We start from the raw sequence: 25,864 nt of genomic DNA, 5'->3' as shown, positions 1-25,864 counted from the left end.
CAATAGACAGTTTGCAAGAACCCTGGAAGTTGTAGACCGTGCACCGGCCAATCAGCGAAGAGCTGTGAAGCCATGACGTCAAACTCAAGCGTCTGTCTGGGTCCCTTTTGTGGAGCAGCACAACAGTAAACAAAGTGGTCGAGATGGATGTAGACGAAGACAGACATTCTGTGTTGGCAACGATTCCTGAGATTGAGGATTTAAAGCCGGAACAAAGAAAATGTTTGGTGAATTTTATCAAGAGGAAAGACATTATTGCCCTTCTTCCATACATCACGACCAAATAGCAGCGAATGGTTAAATAAGAAAAGCACCCGCCTACCATTTAGCGAATGAATTTCACTTTCACTTTGTGGAAACTGTCTGACCTCGCAGAATTAGGAATCAGGCTAGTAAAAGGCAGCTGTTAACTTGAAAATGACCGTTTCATCATTTCATCGCAAGGTGGAACAGAGCATTTTGAGCTTTGCAGATGTAGACAGATGAATAATGTAGTGCTACTCAAACATGTGAATGAATAGTCCAATGAGGTTCATTTGGTCTTCTGATATTTTATGTTATTAGGTTCTTTTTTCAGACCAAGAGTTTGTTTTCATACCTGATAGTTTCGACTGCTCACTAGTGGTCTTCTTCAGAGTGGTCACGTGATGTTGCTGTGACGTGTTGGTCAGATGATTTAAACAGGTTTTTGGCGCTGTCTTCCTACCGGTGTGTAGAGAACCACATTATGGACTGGGAGGGAGCAAACATCATTGGGACAGAGGAAAACAAACATCGCCGCTGGATTAAAGAGGCAATCAAAATACAGAAACATGCCTACTATAAACTGGGACGAGGGGGCTTTGTTACTCTCACACACCTGGGATACTGTCCTGAGGAAGTCGGACTGCGGAGCTGTCGTCCTGCCTCCACCGGTAGGAAGACAGCACCAAAACCTGTTTAAATCAGCTGAGCGACACGTCACAGCAACATCACATGACCACTCTGAAGAAGACCGGTAGTGAGCAGTCGAAACTGTCAGGTATGAAAACAAACTCTTGCTCTTGTTACGGCTCGCGGCCTGTCTCTCCAGCTCCGCATCGCCTGGCGCTCCCCGTTTGTATTACCGCTTGTATCTTCCGTATTTGCATGTCCTGTGTGGTGCCTGCTGTCTGACTGGTGGGCCGTGGTTCCGATGCTGTGGTCTGGCTCCGACACCCCTTGTGCTGTGGTTGGAGGATTGACGTCCCGTTCCTCCAATCCCTTCCTTCCACATCCTTCCACATCAATCACCTCGACCAAATAAAGTGCTGTGGCCTGTCCCTCCTGGCGGCTGGATGGCAGTTTCAGTTCGCCCCTCACATCTTTAGCCTTTCGCTCTTTGATATTGTAAAGTGTGTTTGGTACTATAATTTTTAGTTTTGCCATTTTGGCTCGGCCCTTGGGCAGTGTTTTTTGTTGCTGTTAAATACCTTAGTTTATGAGTGGTTTAGTAAATTTGTGGAATTCTGAAATATCAAACGTGAACGTTTATTTTTTTTTGTTATTGTACTTACCTACACCACTTTATAAAACCCATTTACTTTACATCATATCTGGTTTGTGTTACTTTCCTTTGTCCCTAGCACTGGGTTGTAACACTCTGTAAAAAGAACCTAATAACATATGTGTGAATGAAACAACACACAGGTATGTTAGACATTAGAGTTAACATTAGAACATGACTTATAGCTCACAAGAGTCAATTTTGCATAAGATAGGACCTTTAACAAAATATTTTATCCTTCAAATTATGAAATGTCTTCAAAATGTCACCTATAAAGACGAAGATGAAACCAGTGATTACTACATTGTGAATCACATTAAGGATTTCCCTAGTATCTTTTCAATTCACAAAATCACAATCTTGAATCTAATATTTGACGTCATAACACCTGTGGACCTCAGTTACGGTTTTATTTCTGGGAGGGGTTAGTTTTTGGTCCTCGTGTTGCCATAGAAACAGCGGGATTTGACGGACAGTTTCTCTCATGTGTAGAAAGTGCAGTTTAACCCAGAGCACTGTCATTATACATCATTACAGACTCTCTCAGGGACCAGGCAGTTTGACAGATACAACAGAGTCAAGAGTTCAAGTTATTGATAGAGCCACTTCTCAGAACGCCACTTAACATTTTAAACTTTGTGGAGTATACAGCTGCACGGGTTTGTAAAGAAAAAAGGAAAATAGATTAAAGATGAACAGTATGTTTTGAAATCTGGATTCATTTTCCAGTGCACATTTGAAGGCTCATTCAAGCTTGTGCAAACAATCTCCACGTCTAAAGTGGTTCTGAACTGAGACTAAATCCAGAACTAAAGCTGAAGTAGAACAGGACCAAACCAGGATCAAACCAAGACTAAGCCAGGACCAACCCAGGACCAAACCAGGGCCAAACCAGGGCCAAACCAGGGCCAAACCAGGATCAAACCAAGACCAAACTAGAAATAAACTAGGAACAAACCAGGGCCAAACCAGGAACTAAACCAGGAGCAAACCAGGAGCAAACCAGGACCAAACCAGGACCAAACCAGGACCAAACCAGGACCAAACCAGGACTAAACCAGGAGCAAACCAGGGCCAAACCAGGAGCAAACTAGGGCCAAAGCTGGACCAAAATTGGACCAAAGCAAGACCAAAGCTGGACCAAACCAAGGCCAAACCAGGACTAAACCAGGAGCAAACCAAGACCAAATCAGGGCCAAACCAGGAGCAAACTAGGGCCAAAGCTGGACCAAAGCTGGACAAAAGCAGGGCCAAACCAGGGCAAAACCAAGACCAAACCAGAGGCAAACCTGGATCAAACCAGGACAAAAATAAAAACAAAGCAGGACCAAAGCAGGACCAAACCGGGACCAAACCGAGACCAAACCAGGGCTAAACCAAAGATGTGTTCACACAAAAAAAAATCACCACATCTACACTGGTTCTAAAGTGGGACTACATCCAGAACTAAACTTGGACTAGACCAGGACCAAACCAAGTTTACATTTGGAGTCAAACTGGGCTCAAACCACAACCAAACACGCCTCCTTCCACATCCAGAAGAACTAACATTTTAGACAAGACTGAAATATGAACTGCTTCACTAATAAAAGAATCACATGCTTTTCAGATAGAATGGTTAATCCAATTTTAATCAAAATAAAATTCAATCATTGCACATCTTCAGTGAGTAATTTTTACAGCTTTTCCTGTGGCAGTAAAAACACGAGTTAAGACTTTAGAGGAATACATTTTTACTATATTATCTTCTCTTGTGTACTTGAACAAGACACCTCATTAACTTTACCCATTCCAATTATTATTATTATGTAATTGGTGTTGATAGTTTGCACTGACATCAGTCTGGGGGTGTTCTACATGTATCTCTAATGGTGGAATGTTTACGAACTACAATGGTGACTCAATGCACTCATTAGCACTGTCACTGCCAAAAAAAAAAGTATTAAGATCTCAAATCTCAAAGGTCTCAAATCTCAAGAAAAATACAAAATGGATTTAAGAACAAGTTTTCAGGAGTTTGTGATCAAGACAAGCATTCATGGTCCAGGTTAGAAGTTTAGAAGTTCAAAAAATAAAGCCAAAATTGTGAAAACAACAAAATAACGTATTTTCCACACTATAGGGCACACTTAAAAGCATTTTATTTCATCAAAAAACTACTGCGCACCTTATAATCCAGAGCACCTTATATATGAATTTATTGGGGTGTCTTAGTACGACTTTAGTAAACTACAAAGCCGCACCACTTGCAGCATTATGGCTCCCGTAGTCAGGAGCATCGCGGAGTAAAACATACTGTGATTCCTTTTAATATCAAAATGCACCTGTCAAGAGACACGCTTACAACGCCCACTTTAAACTCAAGGCTGTTATAAAGTGAAAGTGCGAGCTGCGTGGGAGCAGTGGATGAGAGAAGGAGAACACACATTCACCAAGACAGGGAGACAACGCCGAGCGACTTACGCTACGATCTGCCAACGGACGGGACGCCTGGGCTAAGGATCAGTCCGAGCTTTCACCAAGACCAGAATCGTCACTGAACTGCCAGGGAACAGTAACGACACTGACTCGGATAATGACGAGAGGGATGCGGGCGCGCTGGACACCGTAATCACCCAACTGTTTGAACAATTATGAGTTATTGTGAATACGTTAACAATTTAGCGTCTCAGACAGTTTTTTTTTTTACACGTTACAATTGAACAAAGCTGAGAGTTATTGTGAACACGTTAAATAAAGTTTGACTGACTTATCTAACTGTTGTGTTTCGTTTAATGCGCCTTATAGTCCGGTGCGGTTTATATGTGAAAAAAGTTTGAAAATAGACCATTCAATGACAGTGCGCCATATAATCCAGGGTGCCCTATAAAGCGGAAAATAGAGTATTCCCCAAATAACCATTACATTTATAAAACATTTGTAGACCAAACTACAGGGGAATCATGTGTCAATGTCCATGTCCTAATAACAGCTTTGTATCATGTAAGTATTTTGTATTGTGTTTAAACTCGTCCTCTTTGTCCCAGGACGGCAGCAGAGGGGGACAGCACAGCCACTAATGTAGGTCTATTTGACAGAGAAGAAGTGGTGCAGTGTCTTCAAGCCCTCGGGACAGGAGATGATAAAACGCTGTGTAAAAGAGGGAGGAGATGGGAGGAGGAAAGAGAGGGAGAAGCGGGGGGAGGCACGGTCCCCAAAAATAGACGCTTCCCCCTCACAGATGCAAGACTACAAGAAGATAAGGGGTTTTTTTTTATAGGCTGAGGTCACTTTGTCAGGGCAGAACAGAAGCAGAGATCTGGGTTAGGGCCAAACGGACGGTGCACCTGCTACAATTGGGTCATTATTACACACAATATAAAGGACACAGATGGGATGGAGAAAGATTTAAGCCTCACTCAGACTGGAACAGGAACAGTTCAGACTCCAGTGTTGGACCAGTTCAGTTGTGGTGTGAGTGGTGCTGTGCTACCACTCGTTAATTTGATAACTAACGTATTTTTTGTACTATAAGTTACACTTTTTTTCATGGTTTGGGTGGTCCTGCGACATCTATATTAAAACGATCACACTGACAGCCACGAGAGGCTCTAGTCTTGTGTGTCAGTATCTGCTGCTCCTGTTCCTCCTGTATCACTGTCACTTGGCTCTACTGTGCATGTCTCCTGCAGAAAGAGTCTCTGTTGTGCCAGTATCATGTCAGTTGTTTAAACTAATTTATAAGTATAACTGAGAAGACTGAACACAAATGCCCCCCAAAAGAATATAATATTTTACAGATTACAAGCTGCAAGTAGCAAAATCTTCAGCCAAAACAGTAACTGAGCTGCAGAAATAAAGTTTGAAGTGAGCAGAGGGTGCACCATGCAACTTTCCTGGAAGTCACTGGATGGATCGACAAAACTTGGACTTCAGTGATACCGAAACCATCCTGTCGGGATTCAGAAAGTCTGGAATAATTCTAACTGGAACTGATGCTGAGTCTGACGACAGTGACACAGAAGAGGAAGCGGCGCTCCGTTTACCTCCGGAGATCGCGGAGTTGCTCAGAAGTGACACTGAGGATGAAGAATTCAATGGATTTAGAGATTTGGAGTGAGATGGAGAGTTTGTTAAACTTGTTCTGTTGTTTATGTTAAAGTTATCTGAAGAATTGTTCATATGTGACATTAACAGTCTGTTGTTCTCTGTTCTATTGTTATTACTAGAACTTGACTTTCAAGATGAAATGTCGGTTCCTGGTCTCTGATTTTAAAAAATAAATGTCCCCTAAAAAGTGCGACTTATATATGTTTTTTTCCTTGTTCATTACGCATTTTTGGCTGGAGTGATTTGTACTCCGAAAAATACAGTACTTATTTATTAAGGGAAACAACTTGTGGTCATATAAAGCCAAAACAGACTCCCAAAGAAATAACACATAGCGTTGCAGCAGCTCTGTCACATGTTGTGTGGTCTGAAATGCCCTCACTACTTTGAATTATTCTGAATATTTGTGGCCGCTGGACTGGAGCTGCACCGCGTTCAGTCTGAGCCCAGGTTTGGCATTTAAAAAAGTATATCCATAAGGGCTGGGGCCATATGGAGATACAAATGTAAACATAATCTGACCCCTGTGATGATCGGCTATTTTGGTCACATCATGGTTGACCCTTGCTATTTTAAATGCAGTAGTTTTAAGTGGATTGATCGTAGGGTCCCAAAAATGTGTTTATGCTCCAAATTAGGTGAGAGTAACTAACTGGAAAACTAGTGTTGACTAATATTCTTATGATTCAAGAGGTACTTGTTTAACAGTATCAAATCATCTCACCTGCTGTAGTTCCAACTCCAAGTCAGTTCTTCACGGTCAGATTGTCTTAAAATAAAGCTCAGATTAAAGTCTAACTTGAGTAACAGAGCTTCAGACAGAGCAGAAAATGATGAAATGACATAAAAAGCATCAATATGTTAACCTCTGTAAGGCTCTGAGTGAGTGACAGCTGCGTTCAACCAATCACAGTGAAACGTGAACTTTCAGAAGAAGCATTTTACCTTTTTTGATGAACCCTCCACCAGAAAAGTTACACAATGCACCTTTATTATTAATATCAAAATCATGTTCTGGTTTCATGAAATTTTCTGAAGAGGCTGAAGTAGTTTTACGCATCATTACAGACTTGAGGAAGAAAAACTCAGGTTACATTTTCCTTTGTGACCACTGAAACCGCTTGTTGAGGTCAGTTACATAGAACTGAATCATATTGAGCATCTCTGTTGGTCTGGAGTTTCCCATTCAAACCACAAACAGCAAAAAATGTACAGTAGTCCTTAGATTCCCCCGATGGTCAAATCCAAACAAGACCAAACTGTATTCAAGCCAGCACTTTCACATTCAAGGTTACATCCATTAGCAATTCACACAAGCTGCTTTGAATTGGTTTTTCAGACAATTTAAGCCTTTTAAGATACTTTTGAACACTTTTTCAATAGACTAACACTATTAAAAGGTGCAATATGTGACTTTTCAGGGGAAGGGTTCGCTATCTCATTGTTGGGTTGTGCAAGATTTCTTTGGGTCGTCTTGTCACAAGCTGCATGTAGGTCTGCAATATACAGTTCAGACTAGGGGTGGGCATGATTAGTCAATTAATCGATAATTGATCATTAAGAATTTCATCAATTACGTTCATTTTAATCGACAAACCGAATGCAGGTTGCTGTGCGTAGCGTAGGGCGACCAAACAGAGGTCCGTACTCTCTGCACTCAGAAGGAGCGAGACACAAACAGTCGGTCAGTCTGCAACGTGCCGAAGCGCAAATGCGTATTTAACGATGATTTGTACAAGAAATTCCACGCTTTCCATTGCGGTCGGGACAAGTGTGAGTCCATGTGCACAGTGTATAAAGCAGCACATATGTTTCGGTGTCCAGTGGGAAAAAGTTTTACCAGGTGAGAGTCGCTCAATGTCGATGACGAGTCCCCACCTCCCACTCCCCGTACGGTGTCCTGGTTTTGACAAACGCAAATATGGTCACACTAACCTGTATTCCACTGAAGTCATGCCGCATCAGCGACACAAGAGCTGTTTTTTTTTCTTTGCTTAATTTATGCGAATTAGCGATGTGGTTTTAAGTTTTGTTTCTGTGAGAGTTGCGCAAAGCTGCATTAAACACATGATAATGTCAAACGGGCTGATGTGGCTCTAGAGTCGTTACGGTTTATATGTCGTAAAGTTGAATTTATTTATGCAGATTAGTAGTGCAGATAGTAATAATAATGATGAAATATTTTAATATAAAAAATGTTAATCATTAAGCGTTAATCGATCGTTAATTCTCCCGACGATCAATTAAGAAAATTTAATCGAATGCCCATCCCTAGTTCTGACACATTTGGAATTTTCTGTGCTCACAAAAATGAAGAAAATGCACCAAAACAAACTGAATGCTGCGTCTGATCTGCTGCTCCGCTCTCCTTCTGCACTCGGACTGGAACACGCTACAAAAACTCAGACACCCCATTTATCTCATTAGAAATGTTGAAATGTTAAGACATGTTTTGTATAATTTCTAATCTTCCATATTGACTTATGGATCCTTTTATTGCTGCTTCAATTACTGTTTTTCATGGTTTAAAACTTAATAGTAACAGTAGTAGTAGTGTGTTTTTGTTGTATGTGCTGAGGTTGCAGAGGGGTTTCTTCCTTTTTTCCCTTTACGTACTAGTTCCAGATAGTTAGTATAAATTTCCAGATTTCAGATAGTCGTAAAGAAGATAACTATGTCAGATTCCACATAGTTCGTAGAAGGAGTAGAAGTAGATAGTTATGTCACAGATAGGATTCTCAAGACCCAAGGAAGGAAATGTGGAATTGTTTTCAATCACTGTAAAGCGCTTTATGTTGCATTTTTGTATGAAAAGTGCTCTATAAATAAAGTTAGATTTGATACTAATTATTCAGAGAGACTCGATCACTCAGTAAACAGTAAAATATCCTCATTAATGTTCAATAATGGTCAAATCCACCTTTATTTTGTGATTTACGAATAATGTCTTTTGATTTGGTTTGCACGAAGGTTTGTAACTTTTAAAATATGGGTCCCTGGAAAAAAAAGTTTGGGAAATACTGAGCTATCTGATCGCCTTCATAGAGCTGCCTGGAATATTCCACACTATGGCATTAAACTTTTCTATCGCCATAAAGATAATTTGGTGATGCAGCCAGGCCAGGACTGTTATGAGTGAGATCTGTGAAGAATGGACGCTGCTAATATAATGTTTTTCGAAGTATTTCTGAGCGATAAAATACCTGCAATTGAATAAATGTATGATAAGGTTAATGCCGTACTGTGGAACATTCCAGTTCAAGTTCAACGTTTATTGTCAATTCTTCATACAAAGAATCTAAAATTGTGTTTCTCACTATCACATACGTAATAAATAAATAATAAATGGTAAATAGGGCGAAAGTGCAAAAGGCAAACATGCAAATAGGCAAAGCGATAAAATCTCCATGGAGACAAGCGGAGAATCCACCAGAAAAGTTACACAGTGCAACTTTAAGAAGAAGCAAATCTTTATTCCAAGTAGTGAGCGCAGTATTAACCACTTAATCACTACATTACGTTATATGATATGGTATGGTATCATCATATTACCATATTTTCCGGGCTATTGGGTGCACTCTTATGCCTCCAACTTCATCAAAAAACGACTGCGCGCCCCACAATCCACGAATCCACTCGAGTGTCCCAGCACAACTTCAGTAAACTACAAAGCCGCATCACCCGCAGCGCACGCAAACACACACGGAGCAGACAGCGACCGCGCGGCAAAAAACTACCCACAGCTACAGTCATCACTCCACGCCGATGAGGAACGGAACGGAGGAATGAACCAAGAAAGCGAGCGCAATGTGCCACTTCTAGACACAACTGAACAACTGAGTCACTGCGAACACGCCGACAATCCAGCAAACAAAGTCCCACTGACCCATCCAACTGTTGTGTTTCGTTTAAAGTCCAGTGCGGTTTATTTGTGAAAAAAGTTTGAAAATAGACCATTTAATGACAGTGCGTCTTATAATCCAGAGCGCCTGATAGTGTGGAAAATACGGTACTAAAACAAACACGTAACATGAATCTAAATCGTACACTGACTTTTTGTTGCAGCTTCTTCTGCTTATCCAGGTCGACGTCTCTCACCGGTTCGGGCTCCGGTGACCCTGGTGTGGTGCCCCCTTCAGTGTGGGGGTGACAGGAGGAGGCAGAGGAGGCGGGGGAGGGCGGCATGGAGCTGGAGGAGCAGGACGAGCCGCGAGCGACGGAGGCGTGCGTCGGGGAACAGGAAGTGGACGTTCCGTTCGGGGGCAGGGCCGCGGGGTCGCCGTGGAGACGCAGCACTTCCTGTCTGAGGGTCTCGTTCTCCGTGGCCAGTTCCTGTCTCTCCCTGCGCACTCCGGTGAGCTCTTTGGTCAAAGTGTCCAGCCTCTGCCGCAGCTGACGCACCTCATCACGGGCGCGGTTACGCTCTGCCCGGACCTGGACACAGGAAAAAGAAGATGTAATCCGTAGTATGAATTAATAACTCAGTCACTGGCAAAAAAGCTAAAAAAGACAACATTTGTAATAGTCATGATATCATTTTTAATTGCAACCAACATCTGACCACATGTAAGAGTTGAATTGTTGGGCTTCAGATGGCATCAACATCCTCTAATATAAGGTAAGGTACACTTTATTGAACCCTCGTGGGATATTCATTCTCTACATTTGACCCATCCTTTAATGAGTGCCGCTGAGGCAACCTGACAGGAGAAGTTACTGCCGTATAGCGGAACCGTCTATGATTTTGAGCTAGTCTTGTTCATGACTAGTTTGATTGATCAGCCGGTTTCACTTCGTGGAAACCGTCTGATCTCGCAGCATTAGGATTTGTTCGCTCAACGGTAGGTGGGTACTTTTATTATTTAACCAATCGCTGCTATTTGGTCGTGACGTACGAAATGCGCCAAATCTCGTAGGAAGGACAATAACGTCTTTCCCCTTGATAAAATTCACCAAACATTCTCTTTGTTTTGTCTTTAAATCCTCGATCTCGGGAATCGTTGCCAACACAGAATGTATATCTTCGTCTACATCCATCTCGACCGCTTTGTTTACTGTTGTGCTGTACCACAAAAGGGACCCACACAGGTGCTTGAGTTTGACGTCATGGTTTCACAGCTCTTCACAGCCGATGCGCAGTCTACAATTTCTGGGATTCTTGCAAACCGTCTAGTGTATTCTGATTCCTGACCTAGACGCTGGAGAGAAATTAAATAGAGCTGAGGCACTAGGTGGCACCAGCCTGGCTAGATCAGGACTACCTTAGCTTGAGAATTTGACCTACATTATGGTTTTGGGTTGATGGGGGGAAACCAGAGAGTCCAGAGGAAACCCACCCAGACACAGGAAGAGCAGTGTTAGCCACTTTCCCACCGTGCTGCTCTGTTTAATAGAGATTATGACAGGGAATACTAAATAGTAATGCTAAAATGTGGTTTAGTGTGTACATGGATCCAATATGAATACAGTAACATATTTGATCATTTATTATGAAATTATGGTGATTTTATATTTTATTACTTATCTTTCTGTTCTATATTTTATTTTGACTTGTGCATATACTGTATTTTTCGGACTATAAGGTGCACTTCAAATCCTTTAATTTTCTCAAACATTTATAGTGCGCCTTATTATCCAGTGCACCATATGTATTAATTCTGGTTGTCGAACTGATTTTATGTGGTACACGGCGCTCGAAAATCTGTCAAAATGTTTTAGTACGACTTTGGTAAGTTACGAAGCCGCACCGCTTGATGGATTGTCAGAGCATTATGGCTACCGTAGTCAGGAGCCTCGCGGAGTAAAGGGCAAAATATAGTTCTGCATCGACTCAATGCCGCCGTCGTTTTTGATTTATGGATCTGCGTCGAAGTAATTCACCGCCACAACGCTAGGAGGCGAGGATTTAAACCTGTTTGTACCAGGGGTTGGCAACCTTAAATACACAAACAGCCATTTGGACCGTCTCCTACAGAAAAAAAAAACACCCAAGTGTCGACCTTTTGTTTCGCTTAATGCACCTTATTGTATAAAAATAGACGAGAGAATTCAACATTATTGATATTGCGCCTTATAGTCTGAAAAATATGGAACATTTGTATAATTATTTCTTATTTGACAACTGTCTCTTGATATCTTTTTGCTTCTTATTTATTATTACCATTTATATTTTTCTCTTTGTAATCAAATTAAATTGTGATGTGTGAGCTACTGCTCCACGTCCAAACAATTTCCCTTGTGGATCAAGAAAGTTTGTCTAAGTCTACGTGTAAGAAACAGCAAAAATACCACCAATTCTAAGCCTGTGCAATTAACTAATTAATTAACTAAGTAATAATTTCGATTTGTGTGTCAAACGATCTCCAAACTCATATAATCGACATGAAACGATTTATAAAGCTTAACAAAGGGACGATATTTTTTTATATAAATAGTACATTTATTTTATATAGTTTATTTTGGATACATTTATGTTTTTCTATGCCTTATTTCATGTTCAAAGTATTAAGTATTTTATTAATATTATGGTTTATACATCACAAAACTGCTCTAAGGCACATATTTGTAACCTATATTCATTTTCAATTTGAAAGTTTTGCATAATTATTAATAACAAAGTGTGTGGTTCTTTTGAGAGAAAGGCTGAATAAATGCATTGTGTAACTAAAAAATAATCATTTGAATAATCGTGATTTCAATATTGACCAAAATAAACGTAATATGGTGTGTTTTTTCCATAATCGAGGAGCCCTAATCAATAAAGAAAACTGTTACCTTTGACATAACAGTTCGTTTCTGCATTATTCTGAGTCAGTGTCCTTTAGCGTCTCACCTTGCTCCACTTCTCCCTCCAGTTGGCCGTGCAGTCGGACCACCACCTCATGGTCTTCTCCATCTGCGCCGCTCTGGCCCGTGCCTCCTCCAGCTCACGCAGCCTCAGCTCCTCTCTGCTCTCCCAGTCTCCCCCCGCCCCGTCGTCCCCAGGCCCCCCAGACTCCCCAGCCCCAGAGAGCTCAGCCCGCCGGGGGACAGCAGCAGGGGGGGGCTGGAGCTCGGAGTGCCCCCCGTCGGACTGGGGGTGTGGGCCAAACTGTCCGGAGAGCGAATGCCCCGGTCTCCTCCTCCAGAGAGACCCAGGGCACAGAGCAGGCTGCCCCCCGTGGACTTGCCCCCCTCGGACAGGTGCGGGCTCGGGGTGTGGTTCATGGTGAGGGGCGGAGGAGGGCGAGCGCAGGCGGGTGGTGACGACAGTAGATCTTAAGAAAACATCGTCTACTTCAGGCGCTGGTCAGTCTGAAAGAAACAAGAGAAAAACAGATCTGTGAATATTGATACATTTCAGGATCCTGTTATAGTGCAACATTTTGAAGACTTTTTCCATTCAAAAGACATAATATTTAGTTCAAATTTCATATTTCTTAAACGCATGGATGAGAAAGCAATATGAACTTAGAAGTTATGTTAGACTTAGTGAACCTTTTTTATCTTTTAAATCATTTGAACAGGTCACGCACGCTTTTATCTCCTCTTGTTTAGACTGTATTGCACTTTTTTCCAGCATCACTTTCTCACTTACAGTTAGTCCAAAATTCTGCTGTGCGCCTTTTATCTGGAAACAAAAAAATGTGAGCACATTACCCCGATTTTGGCACTGTTGCACTGGCTTCCAGTTCATTTTAGAGTTGATTTAAAGATAGATTTTGTTTGTTTTTAAAGCTTTAAATGGACTGGTTCCACAGTACGTCTCGGACCTTATCCAAATTTACACCCCCGGGAGCGCGCTGAGGTCCGAGGGCCAGCTCCAGCTCGAGGTGCCTAAAACGAGACTTAAAACCAGGGGCGGACGGGGCCTTCTCTGTGGCCAGCCCCAAACTCTGGAAACGCTCTGCCCCTCCACGTCCGAACAACCCCCACAATGAAGAGTTTTAAGTCTCGTCTTAAGACCCACTTCTAATTCTCTGGCTTTTAACTTTTGTGTGGTCCTCTGTGTCTTTTATTTATTTTACTTATTTACTGCTATTTTATGATTTTATGGTTTTTGCGTTTAATATTTTAGGACTGGTATGACCAAATTTTAGCAATTTACCTTTTTGTTGTCTTCATTTTATTGATTTTTGTGCAACACTTTGGAAACTGCTTTGTTTGTAAAATGTGCTATATATTTGGATTTTGGATTTGAACATATTGGAATTTTTCAGTGACATCATGTTGGGGGTGTTCTACATATATGTGAGTGATGAAATAATAGAGCTTCTAACAGAATAGAGCTCCAGTTAGCATCACACTCCCAGGGAATGTTGATGAGATCAGCCGCAAAGTATCAACAAGGCTATATTTCTTTTAAACGGCTTTAAAATATTCACCTTGGCAATTGCATTTCATGATTTCAACTCAAACGCACATTAACAGCGACGGCCCGTTCCCAAAATGTTCCCTCATTTAGTTTTAGAGCTCCCTCTGGTGACAGCGACGGGTATGAAGCGTGACAAAAGCCTTTTAGCAGCGATTCAGCATCAGGACTGTCATTTTAACATTCTCTGTTCGTAGCGAGCAGAGAAATACTGTCTGAATCTGGTGGTTTATGGACTGGAAAACTGCGCAGGAGACTTTTGGATTTCAGATCTATTATGTAACAATCTTGGGAAAATGCTACAAAGGAATTTTTAATCACTTGAGAAAGACGCATCCGTTAGCAGCATTAATAAAACAAGCGTGAACGAACACAGCTACAGGTATGTTTTTAATGAGGGAATATTATAACATGATTAACATGAGGCTGATAAATGACTGAATGATTTTGCTTATAACAGTATAATATAAAAGAATAACGACATCAAAATCCCTCGATACTATGTGCATCTCATGGTTCGATATTTATTGCGATATTTTGTGGAGACTAACAAAATTGTGAATATGCTACTTTTTTCCTTTTTAAAGTCTTTTGTATTGTTATAATATGAAGAATGAAGATTTAAGAGTGCTTCATAACAGTTGTTTCTTCGTGTCGTCTGCACCGACAACACCAAAGGATCATGGAACTAGTAATTCAAAGTGCTTTACAGAATAAGAAATACATTAAAGGGACAGTCTGGAATTTTGGACGTAGGACCTCATTTCCTAGTGAGCCAGAGTGTTGGAGACGAGTGGAGACACTTTTGTAAATATTCTATCCAGTCCTTGTATTTGCAGAGGTCGCTGGTGCTAGGCTAGTGCATGTCAATGGCCATAGTTATCCTGCCACTAAAAACAGTCTTACCCACTCCACAAAACACCCGAAACAAATCTATTATTACACAAGACTGTCGATGTAAATGTCTGTGTTGATAGAATAATGTTTAGAAGTAAAACCAACCTTGCATTTGAAGGATTTATGTTTGAGCAGCAGCAGTGAGTTGTATTTCCTGATAGAAAGTTTGGCAGCGGTGGACTGATATCACTCTGCACCTATCTTACCGGCAAAGTTAAATTCCGCTGCTGCTGAGAAAATAGTCCCTCAACATACGACGATTCATGCGATGCAAGGTTAGTTTTATTTCAAACATTATTCTATCAACACAGACATTTACATGGACAGTCTGGTGTAATAACAGATTTTCTTCGGGTGTTTTGTGGAGTGGGTAAGACTGTTTTTAGTGGCAGGATAACTATGGCCATTGACATGCACTAGCCTAGCACCAGCGACCTCTGCAAATACAAGGACTGGATGGAATTAGGGGTGTAACGATATCCAAGTCTCACGATACAATATCATCACAGTATGAACCTCACAGTACGATATTTATTGCGATATCGTGGGAAAGCTCACGATATGATGATATTATACATAATAACAAGACAGACATTATAAAATGGTTTGACCAGTCATTTGGTACAACATTTATTGCCATTTTCTAGAGATGTGATGATATCCAAATCTCATAGTACAATTATTATCACGATATGCATCTCACAGTATGATATTTATTGCGATATTTTGAAGAAACTAATATAATTGTAGATGGGACACTTTTTTGCTTTTAAAACCTTGACAAGATTTTGGTGTGAATTATTTCCATCATAATCCCAAGCGTTCAAGTAAAAACATATTTCTTCATGTTGTTTGCACTGAAATGAATCATGGGATATGTATTTCCCTATGTTTAAAAGATGTTGCTTCTATAAAACCATGCGTTTAAGCAAAGGAACTTATGATTTGATATACTGCGACAGTCCACGTTGTTATTGTGAGACTTTTGATGATACGATATCATGATATTTCGGTTATTGTTACATCTTTACTACATGTACATTGTAAACAACGGAAAAGCACATTTCTCAAAAAGGAATAGGAAGAAGAAAAACTTATATTAACCCACCCCTATTTACTACATAGTTTCAAAAATGATGTGGTTGCTTATTAGGGGTGTAATGATATCCCAGTCTCACGATGCGATATTGTCACGGTATGAACCTCACGGTACGATATTTATTGCGATATTTTGTGAACGCTGACAAAACTGTTAATATGTTACTTTTTCCTCTTAAAATGCCCTGACAAGACTTAATCCTTAAAGACTTAAAACTTAAAAGTGCTTAGAACAGTTATTTCTTCTTTAGTCTCCACTGAAACGGAGCAAAGGATCATGGTCTATGTAGTTCCCTCTGTCTTTTTTAAGCTATTGCTGCACCATAACTCTTAATTTAAGCAAAGAGACTTGTAATTCGATATATTATGACAGCCCACGATATTATTATTAGACTTTTGACGATACTATATCACGATATTTTGGTTATTGTTACATCCCTAGATGGAATATTTTAAAAAAATGTCTCCACACGTCTCCAAAACTACTCTGGCTCACTAGGAAATGAAGTCCTGCGTGTCCAAAATTTCAGACTGTCCCATTAAAATCACCATAACTATTCGTTTAAGCAAAGACACTTGTAATTCGATATACTGTGATTGCCTCCGATATTATTCTCTTTTGATTTCAGTTATTGCTACAACCCAAATAACATAATAAAAATCCTCTTTAATGTCCAAATTTATATAGTATTGACTTTTTGTGACAAAGAGACGAAGAAATAACTTTCCTAATACTTCCCACTACATCCCTAATCCTTAAAAATCGATGACATGACAAAAACTACCACAGGACAGATAGTACTGGGTTTTATTTTAAAATAGTGCAGTCTAAGCCCACATTCCCTCGGTTCTCATCAGTAAAAATCAGACCCAGGTTTACTTTGGCTTTTAGATAAACGATAACCACATGTGACAGTCTTTTGTTGTTGATTTATTCGTCCTTTGAGCTGCGACAGGAAAAGATCTGCACTATGTAAAACAACAGTGTGTCTGGAGTATTGCTTCACTGGATTTTGGTTTTGTGAATATACTGTGATCTGAAAGTAATTTGCTTTTCAGTCCATTCAAGTGTTTTACTATTGAATCCTATGTATTTTGTCACTCACGCTGACCTCACCTTGACAGAGTAGATTTAACTTTCACAGAAGATTTAAGACATAAGGAGGGACTGTTTGGAAATAAACCATTTGACGATACCGTAGTTTATGACTGGAAGTTTAAAATAGTTGCTTTCATGTAAATCTTTTTGTTATTGTATGAATTAGAGATATATCAGCAAGCCAAAATATCGGGCCGATATTTGCACAGTCCAATATTTAGTTTTGACCGACCTGCCTATAAAGAGTAGGGCTGGGTATCATTCAGAAGTTGCCGATACGATACATATCTCGATACAGAGAGCTTACAATTCGATACAATTAAATGTGATATATTTCAAAATAATTCGATATAGTTCAATAAAAAGTAAAGGCTAAATCATGGCTGGGATAGTAAAAGTCTTTGTTCAACCACTTCTTGTGCAAAGTTCATATGAAACACAAACATTTTAATCGTCAAAACTGTGTAAATGTCATATGTGTTACAGAAATTAGTTTCCTTCCTCTGAACAAACAACAGTAGTGTAGCGTTGTAACAAAATAATTTAGTAACATATGCCAAAAAAATACTCTTGACGATATATCGATACAGCTGCCCACAATATTGATACTGTATCATCACAGTAAATGTCACGATATATCGATATTTCAATATTTTTGCACACTCCTAATAAAGAATACACACAAATAGGGGGTGTAACGATGTCCAAGTCTCAGGATGCGATATTGTCACGTATGAAGCTCACGGTACGATATTTATTGTGATATCGTGGGAAAGCTCACGATATGGTGGGGAGGCTCACCATTAGGGATGTAACAATATCCAAATATCTCGTACGATATTTTCACGATATACATCTCATAGTACGATATTTATTACGATATTTTGTGGAGGCTGTGAACAAAACTGTGAATATGCTACTTTTTCCTTTTAAAATGCCTTGACAAGACTTAATCCAAAGAACTAAGACTTAAAAGTGTTTAGAACTGTTATTTCTTCTTGTAGTCTGCAATGAAATGGAGCAAAAGATCATGGTCTACATAGTTTCCTCTGTCTTTTTTTTAGCCATTGCTGCACCATAACTCTTAATTTAAGCAAAGAGACTTGTAATTTGATTTATTGTGATGGTCCACGATATTATTGTGAGAACTTTGACGATATGATATCACGATATTTTGGTTACTGTTACATCCCTACACACAAAGGTTTATTTGAACACTGCAGATTACAGGACTCAAAGTGGCTACACGTTTGTGGTAATAAGTTCTGTGTGTGAGTTTGTAGTAAAGTTAAATTCCATAATTTGCGGAAAATAATAAAAATTAACCCTGCATATTGGCCCAAAACTATCGGCAGACCCTTATTGGCCATCAGTTTCATCAGCCTCATCCATGAAAAAAACAAAACAAAAAACAAACAAAAAAACATACTGGTTGATCTTTAGTTTTGAACATAATGTAATTTAGCAAATATAAAAAAAATAATAATATTTAAAATTAAAAAAAACAACAACATTTTTTTTAAAATTGGAAAAGAAATTGGAAAAAAAAATTAAAAACTACAGAAATGTCTTATTTATCTAAACATTGAACCATAAGCCAATAAAACCTCTTTTATCCATCTTTAGTCATTATTTAAAGGTACGCTGTGTAACATTTCTATTGGAGGTTCTGCTACCTGTTTGTCTCAATATATATGCCTTGCCTAGAATGTTCCACAGCATGGCATTAAACCCATTTATGACCACCTCCAGGCCAAGTTACAGGTCAGATCTGCGTAGAGAGGCATGATTTCAAGGTAGTCATTTTCACCCCAAAACACAACAAATGTAATTGGGTAAATGTGTTTAATGTCATATTGTGAAACATTCTAGGCAAAACAGTAAAACAAAGGAGACAAGCAGGCAGCGGACCTCCAACAAGAAAGATTACGTAGTGCGTTTTTAATTATTAGCTCAGTTGTTTACTTTCTGATTAGGGTTTCTTTTGATTCTACATCGAAGGAAATCATCTATTGTGCTTTGTAGAAGCTACGGCCCAAAGCAAAAACAACTTCAAAACCTGACAGAAGGTAGGCCAAGCTCAAATCCGACTCAGACTCGCTTCTCTTTTATGAAATCTAAAGCAGTTTGCAAAAAAATCTGTCTCTCATTGAATTGTTTTAAAACGAAAGCCCCAAATGCAACTTAATACAAACTGCAGAGGACAGCTGCTGACCATGACTGTGGCGAAATGAAAACCAGAAATGACAAAAGCAAACCAAATGGACTTGACTCTAAACCAGAACAATTCTATTTTATTTCCCGACTTGAAGACTTGAGATTGTAATAGCTTTTGTTCTCGCACCTTATAGCAGATGGAGCTTTCAACACACATGTTTTGTCATATACTTTTACATGTACACACGTGTTGTCACCGTACTAAAATACAATACTTAATACAGATTCCGATACCACAATGAACATCAGTATCTCGTTATGATCAGTACATGAGTGAAATGACTGTTAAATAAAGAGCTGCGTTAAACCTGCACAGGTACAATCTGCACTTGTATGACCTGCACACGTATAATCTCTGAAAAGTTTAACATGAACCACCTTCAACGCACAGAACAGACTCACCATCAGCAGCACATCCCTCTGTCACACAAAGAACACTCATAATCTACTGATTTTTAGTCCGACAGAAGCTGAAACGCATCAGGGCACAAAAAGCAAGCCGTTTTTTTTTTCCTCAGCGCTTATAATTTATGCAAATGAGCCATGTGGTTTTAAGTTTCGTTTCTATAAAATGTAAACAAATGTGCACAACGCTGAATTATAATCTTAAATGGGCTGATGTGGCTCTATAGTGGTTATGGTTTATATGTTGTAAAGTTGATCTTATTTATGCAAGATTAAGATTTTAATGAAGAATCTTTTGGGTTTGATCTGTGCAGTGGATTGTGGGATACCTCATAGCTCCTCACCGCTGGTTAAATCTCCAGAGCTTCCTATGCTAAAGGAGCATGCCCAGGACAGGAAAGCTCTACAGCGTGTGGTCAGAGCGGCAGAGAAGACCACTGGATGTGACTTTACACCCATCTGTGAAATTTACGAGGAGCGTTGTAGAAGACGGGCCTCCAGGATCATGGGGGACCCCTCGCACCCCTCCCACCATCTGTTTGTTCCTCTGCGCTCTGGGAGGAGACTGAGGAGCATTAAAGCTAGAACTTCTCGGCTGAAGTTCAGCTTCTTTCCTGAGGCTGTCAGACTTTTGAACAGTGCACACTGACTTCCTGCTTTGGTTGCCTCTTTCTCTATCTTGCCACGTTTACTACTTGTTCATTGGAACTGCTAAATGTTGTTGTTTTAAATGTATTTATTTTTTAACATTGCTTATTATTATTATTATTGTTTTTTATCTCTTTCTGTATCACTGGGCCTCGGAGAGCACATTTCGTTCTGTCATGTGTTTCTCTCACATGTTTGAATGACAAAATAAAGAACCTTGAACCTTGAACCTTGAACCTTGAGCTCTTGGTTTATATTTTTCCTGGTTTATTAATTTAAATTAATTTTAGCGCTTGTGCATTTGTAAGATTATGTCAAGAAACTGGGATACTCCATTTGATCATGTACACAGGGATATGAGAGTCCCGGTTTCTCAGCGCGCATGTAAACGCAGTATCCTGAATACTGACATAACCGGGATATGGCTCATAACGGGGATACTGATGTGCACGTACACACACTCACTGAAATGACTGTGTTAAACCTGCACAGGTACAATCTGCACTTGTATGATCTGCACACGTATAATCTCTGAAAAGTTTAACATGAACCATCTCCAACTCGATACACGCACAGAACAGACTCACCATCAGCAGCACATCCTCTGTCACACAAAGAACACTCATAATCTACTGTCCTTTAGTCCGACAGAACCTGACCGCATCAGGACACAAGGAGCGAGCTAGTTTTTTCAGTCCTTATAATTTGTGCCATGTGGTTTTATGCAGTGTTGGGGAGTAACAGATTACATGTACCAGAGTTACGTAATCAGAGTACAAATTATGAGTAACTGTATTCAGTTACAGTTACTGTTTCAGTGAGTGGTAATTGGATTACAGTTACTTTGTTGAAATAAATGGATTACATAGAGGTATTTTCCTGTTTTCACATTTTGGGCTAAACTAGGACTAAACCAGAACTAAAACCAGGACTAAAACCAGGTCTAAAACCAGGTCTAAACCAGGTCAAAAACCAGGACTAAACCAGGTCTAAACTAGGTCTAAACCAGGAATAAAACCAGGACTAAACCAGGTCTAAAACCAGGACTAAAACCAGGTCTAAACCAGGTCAAAACCAGGTCAAAAACCAGGACTAAACCAGGTCTAAACTAGGTCTAAACCAGGAATAAAACCAAGACTAAACCAGGTCTAAAACCAGGACTAAAACCAGGTCTAAACCAGGTCAAAACCAGGTCAAAAACCAGGACTAAACCAGGTCTAAACTAGGTCTAAACCAGGAATAAAACCAGGAATAAAACCAGGACTAAACCAGGTCTAAACCAGAACTAAAACCAGGACTAATCCAGGGCCAATTTGAAGAGAACAAACAAGAATTTTCAGGATGTGGTTGCTACATTCATGTAGTTTTAAAAAACATGACAATATCAAGTAATCCAAAGTATTCAGATTACATTACTCACTTTAAGTAATTTAATGGATTACGTTACAAACTACATTTTGGGCTATGTAATCTGTAATCTGTAGGGGAATACCTTTTAAAAGTCACCTTTCCAACACTGATTTTATGTTTCGTTTCCATAAGACGTAAACAAATGTGTGCAAAAATTAATTATATTATTATATTATCAAACGGGCTGATGTGGCTCTATCGTGGTCATGGTTTATATGTTGTAAAGTTGAGTTTATTTATGCAGAAGATTTTAATTAAGAATCTGCTGCAATGTTTGGAAATGTTCAGTCTGATGTGCAGTGGATGGTGGGATGTCTCATAGCTCCTTACTGTTGGTTAGAACCTCTCGAGTTTCCTCTGCTAAAGGAGATCATGGTTGTTTGTGTTTTTCTTGGTTTCTTGAATATATAATTTTTGCGCTTGTGCATTTGTAAGATTATGTCAGGATCATTTGTGTGTACATTTGATCATGTACACAGGGATATGAGTGTCTCAGTTTCTCAGAGCGCATGTATACACAGTATCCGTAGTACCGCAATAAAAATAATAAAAAATAAAATAAATAAAATAAAAAATAATAAAGGGGATATGGCGAATAATCAGGATACTCATGTGCATGTGTACACACTCAATGACAATTTTAAAAAAATCTTTAAACAATAGAATGTGATTTTCAACATTAAATTGTAGTACTTTCTTCTGTATTACCTTATATCTGTGTAATCAAAGGAGTTTCCAGTTTTGATAATTGTTTTAATATCGATTTGCATCTGATATTTGATACTTTTGACAACCCTTAACCCTTAAGTCCACATGCTAGGAAAAGTAACACAAACAAGATGTGCTGTACTATTAAGTGGCTTTTATAAATTAAATGTAAGTACAATAACAAAAAAAAGGTGTTTTACATAAAATAAATCAGAAATTCCCGATAGAACTAAACAATAACTTTAATGGGATAAAGGTAAAGCAAAGAAAATACAAAGGCCCAAGGCCTGCGCCAAACTGGCAACAAAAACGACAGGTCAATAACGACTTCTAGTGTCTCAAATACAGAATTCAAACTTAGCGAACAGGAGCCAACAAGAGACACGTCAATCACAGAGTGCGGCGAGCTGAAACTGAAACCCAGCCGCCAGGAAGACCAGGCGCACGAGACTTTTCCTGATCCGCCAATTTCTCATCCAATAAAAGGATTGGAAGAGTGGGACGCTAATCCTCCAACCACGGCACAACGAAAATCGGAGCCAGCCCAACAGCGACAGGACCACACCCCACCAATCAAGTGCCAGGTACCACACAGCACATGCAAATACGAAAGGCACAAGCGGTGAAACAAATGGGGAGCGCAGCTGAGGCGGAGCCAGGCCGCGAGCCGTAACACCACACTATGTAGGCTATACGTGCTGTAAAACACTCTTCAGAAACATCAAACGTGTTATCCACTGAAAAGAGTACAGAGCTAGGATTTTAAAGCTGAATTTGGTGCATTGGATTGTTTGAGTATAATTAATAGTTAAAGATACAAGAGAGGATGTGATTAATTATAAATGAGGGACACACAGAGGAATTGTAGACACATTTACAACCTGTTTGAAGATGTCTTAAGAGCTAGATCGCTCTTATTATTAGCTTCCAAAATGATTCCCAAAGCGGTACATTACAATGATCGTAAAATAAGCAGGGTTAGACCTGGTTAGTACTTGGGTGGGAGACCGCTGAGAATACAAACTGCCACAGTAGAGCGTCAATTACTCTATATCTTTGTCTACTGCTGTTGTGTCCATGGGCAAGGCGTTTCAAATTCACATCCCACATTGCTTAGTATAAATATCTTGTGTGTGTGAGTGCTGGTGGTGGTTGGAGGGGCAGATGATACACATTGGCAGCCTTGCTTCTGTCAGTCTGCCCCAGGGCAATTGTGGCTACAGTAGTTGGATTACCTAGACTGATTCATCGGCCTGTTTCACTTCGTGGAAACCGTCTGATCTCGCAGCATTAGGATTCGTTCGCTCGACGGTAGGCATGACTAATGATGGGCGAATGGAGCCTCGTGAAGCATTGACACCTCAGACGCAATATTGTCTCAAACGTGTCTGAGGCCTCGGAGAAACACTGACCTCTAGTGGACAAATTTAACCACTGGCACGCAGGTGTCTCAGCATCGATGAAGTATTGTTAGTGTAAGACAATACTTGTGTGCAGAGCGACACCCTACCTAACAACAACAATAATAATGATGATTTACAGCTGCCACATAAATAGCAGCTGTAAATAAGAAAATAGGTGTTACCTTGTTAGGTGGAATTAGAAAGTGATCCCAAACCATGGATCACTTTTTGTCCACTTGTAGATGCCACCGAAAATGAAACAAATGCCAAAAGTCGCCAAAATCACCACTAACGTCACACAATACTCCTCACTACCCAACATTTTTAAGAAATATTGGTGCATCTTTTATACTGTAGCAGTTTAGCTCTTGTCAAACCACGGAAGTGCGCTGAACACTCTGAACCAATCGCAGAGTGGAACATCCGCTGAGCCAATGAAACGCTTCGATACACTGAAGAGATTGACACGCAGAGCGAAGCAGTAGGGGGAGGGACCGACACTTCCACACTTTGGTCAAGTGAGCGGCTGCTGCGAGACGAGCTCCGAGGCAGTGCTTCGGAGCAATTTGTTTCAGAAAGAACGAGACGTGCTCCGGAGCTCCGTCTCATTTGCTCATCACTAGTCATGACGTATGCACCAAATCCCGTAGGAAGAAGGGCAATACCGTCTTTCCCCTTGATAAAATTCACCAAACATTCCCTATGTTCCAGCTTTAAATCCTCGATCTCGGGAATCTTTGCCAACACAGAATGTATGTCTTCATTTACATCCATCTCGACCACTTCGTTTACTGTTGTGCTGTTCCACAAAAGGGACCCAGACAGAAGCTTGAGTTTAATGTCACAGCTTCACAGCTCTTCACTGATTGGCCGGTGTGCGGTCTACTTCCTACTCAATTTTAACTTCCAGCATTCTCGCAAACCGTCTAATTTATCCCGATTCCTCACCTAGTCGAATGAAGTAGAGTGAATGAATAATGCAATGTGCAACTGCAAAACATTCACAAGAAAAAAAAAATCTATTTTTCCAAATTTATTCAACCAATTTTGTACTTAATAATAACACTTTTTCTACACAAATTAACATCAGTATTCTTACTATAAATATACCAGTGGTTCTCAAAATGTTCACACCAACTTGAAGACTTGAGACCACCAAAGAAGAGATTTGTCTTTCTGAGTACTACCAGATCTAAACCAGGTCTATAATAGGACTATTCCAGCTCTAATCTGCGGCTAAACCAGGTCTAAAAGTGGACGAGATCATTTCCACTGTAGTTCTAAACAAGAAATTATCCAAAGTAGGACAAAAAAGTGAATAAATGAACTTTAAACTGAGTAAACACACACATTTAAGAGCTGTCCAAGTACTGTACCACCTGAAGGAGCTCACGTACCACCAGTACACATTAACACTTCTATGCACTAGCCCTGTACTGCAGTAGAAGCCCATATCCTTGTGCCCTGCAGGAATGAGAAATCCTGTGTCACGGTCTTTCAGCACAATCAAGACTGAAACGTTACGCGTCGCCAACCAGAAATTAAACACTGCTCCACTTCCTCATTCAAACCAGCTCCATGTGTCCGGGCCGAGGCGCACGAGAAAACCGCAGAGCTCCTCACAAACGCACAGATGATATTTATTTTATTTACTTCTTTCCCTTTTTTCTGGTTTCTTTATTTTTTGACATTTTAAATTTAAAACAAATATTTGACAGCGACAAAACTAACAAACAAAACAAAAAAGGAACAGTGACAAGGACAGTCTCACTGCTGGTTAGGGCTGGGCATCATTCAGAAGTTGCAGATACGATACAGACCTCGATACAGATTTGATTCGATATAGTTCAGTAAAAATAAAGGCTAAATCATGGCTGTGATACTAAAAGTCTTTGTTAAACCACTTCTTATGCAAAGTTCATATGAAACACAAACATTTTAAATCATCAAAACTGTGAAAATGTGAAATGTGTTGAGTTTCCTTCCTCTAAACAAGCAACAAAACTAAAATAATC

General features: G+C 39.9%; 1 protein-coding gene across 1 annotated transcript in view; it reads right to left on the bottom strand.

Annotated features, from left to right (window-relative positions):
- LOC110158820 (coiled-coil domain-containing protein 102A) overlaps positions 1-25,864 on the bottom strand; it is a 187,098-nt gene that overhangs the window by 68,550 nt on the left and 92,684 nt on the right. The window contains 3 exon segments of the mRNA XM_055155025.1: positions 9,668-10,048; positions 12,447-12,593; positions 12,596-12,907. Coding sequence (XP_055011000.1) covers positions 9,668-10,048; positions 12,447-12,593; positions 12,596-12,820 — 753 coding nt within the window. The 5' untranslated portion in view covers positions 12,821-12,907.

The sequence above is a fragment of the Boleophthalmus pectinirostris genome, unplaced genomic scaffold, assembly GCF_026225935.1.
Source record: "Boleophthalmus pectinirostris isolate CB_2022bp ecotype Guang Dong unplaced genomic scaffold, ASM2622593v1 HiC_scaffold_19, whole genome shotgun sequence".
Taxonomy (NCBI): Eukaryota; Metazoa; Chordata; class Actinopteri; order Gobiiformes; family Gobiidae; genus Boleophthalmus; species Boleophthalmus pectinirostris.
This window is presented reverse-complemented; position numbering and strand designations above follow the sequence as displayed.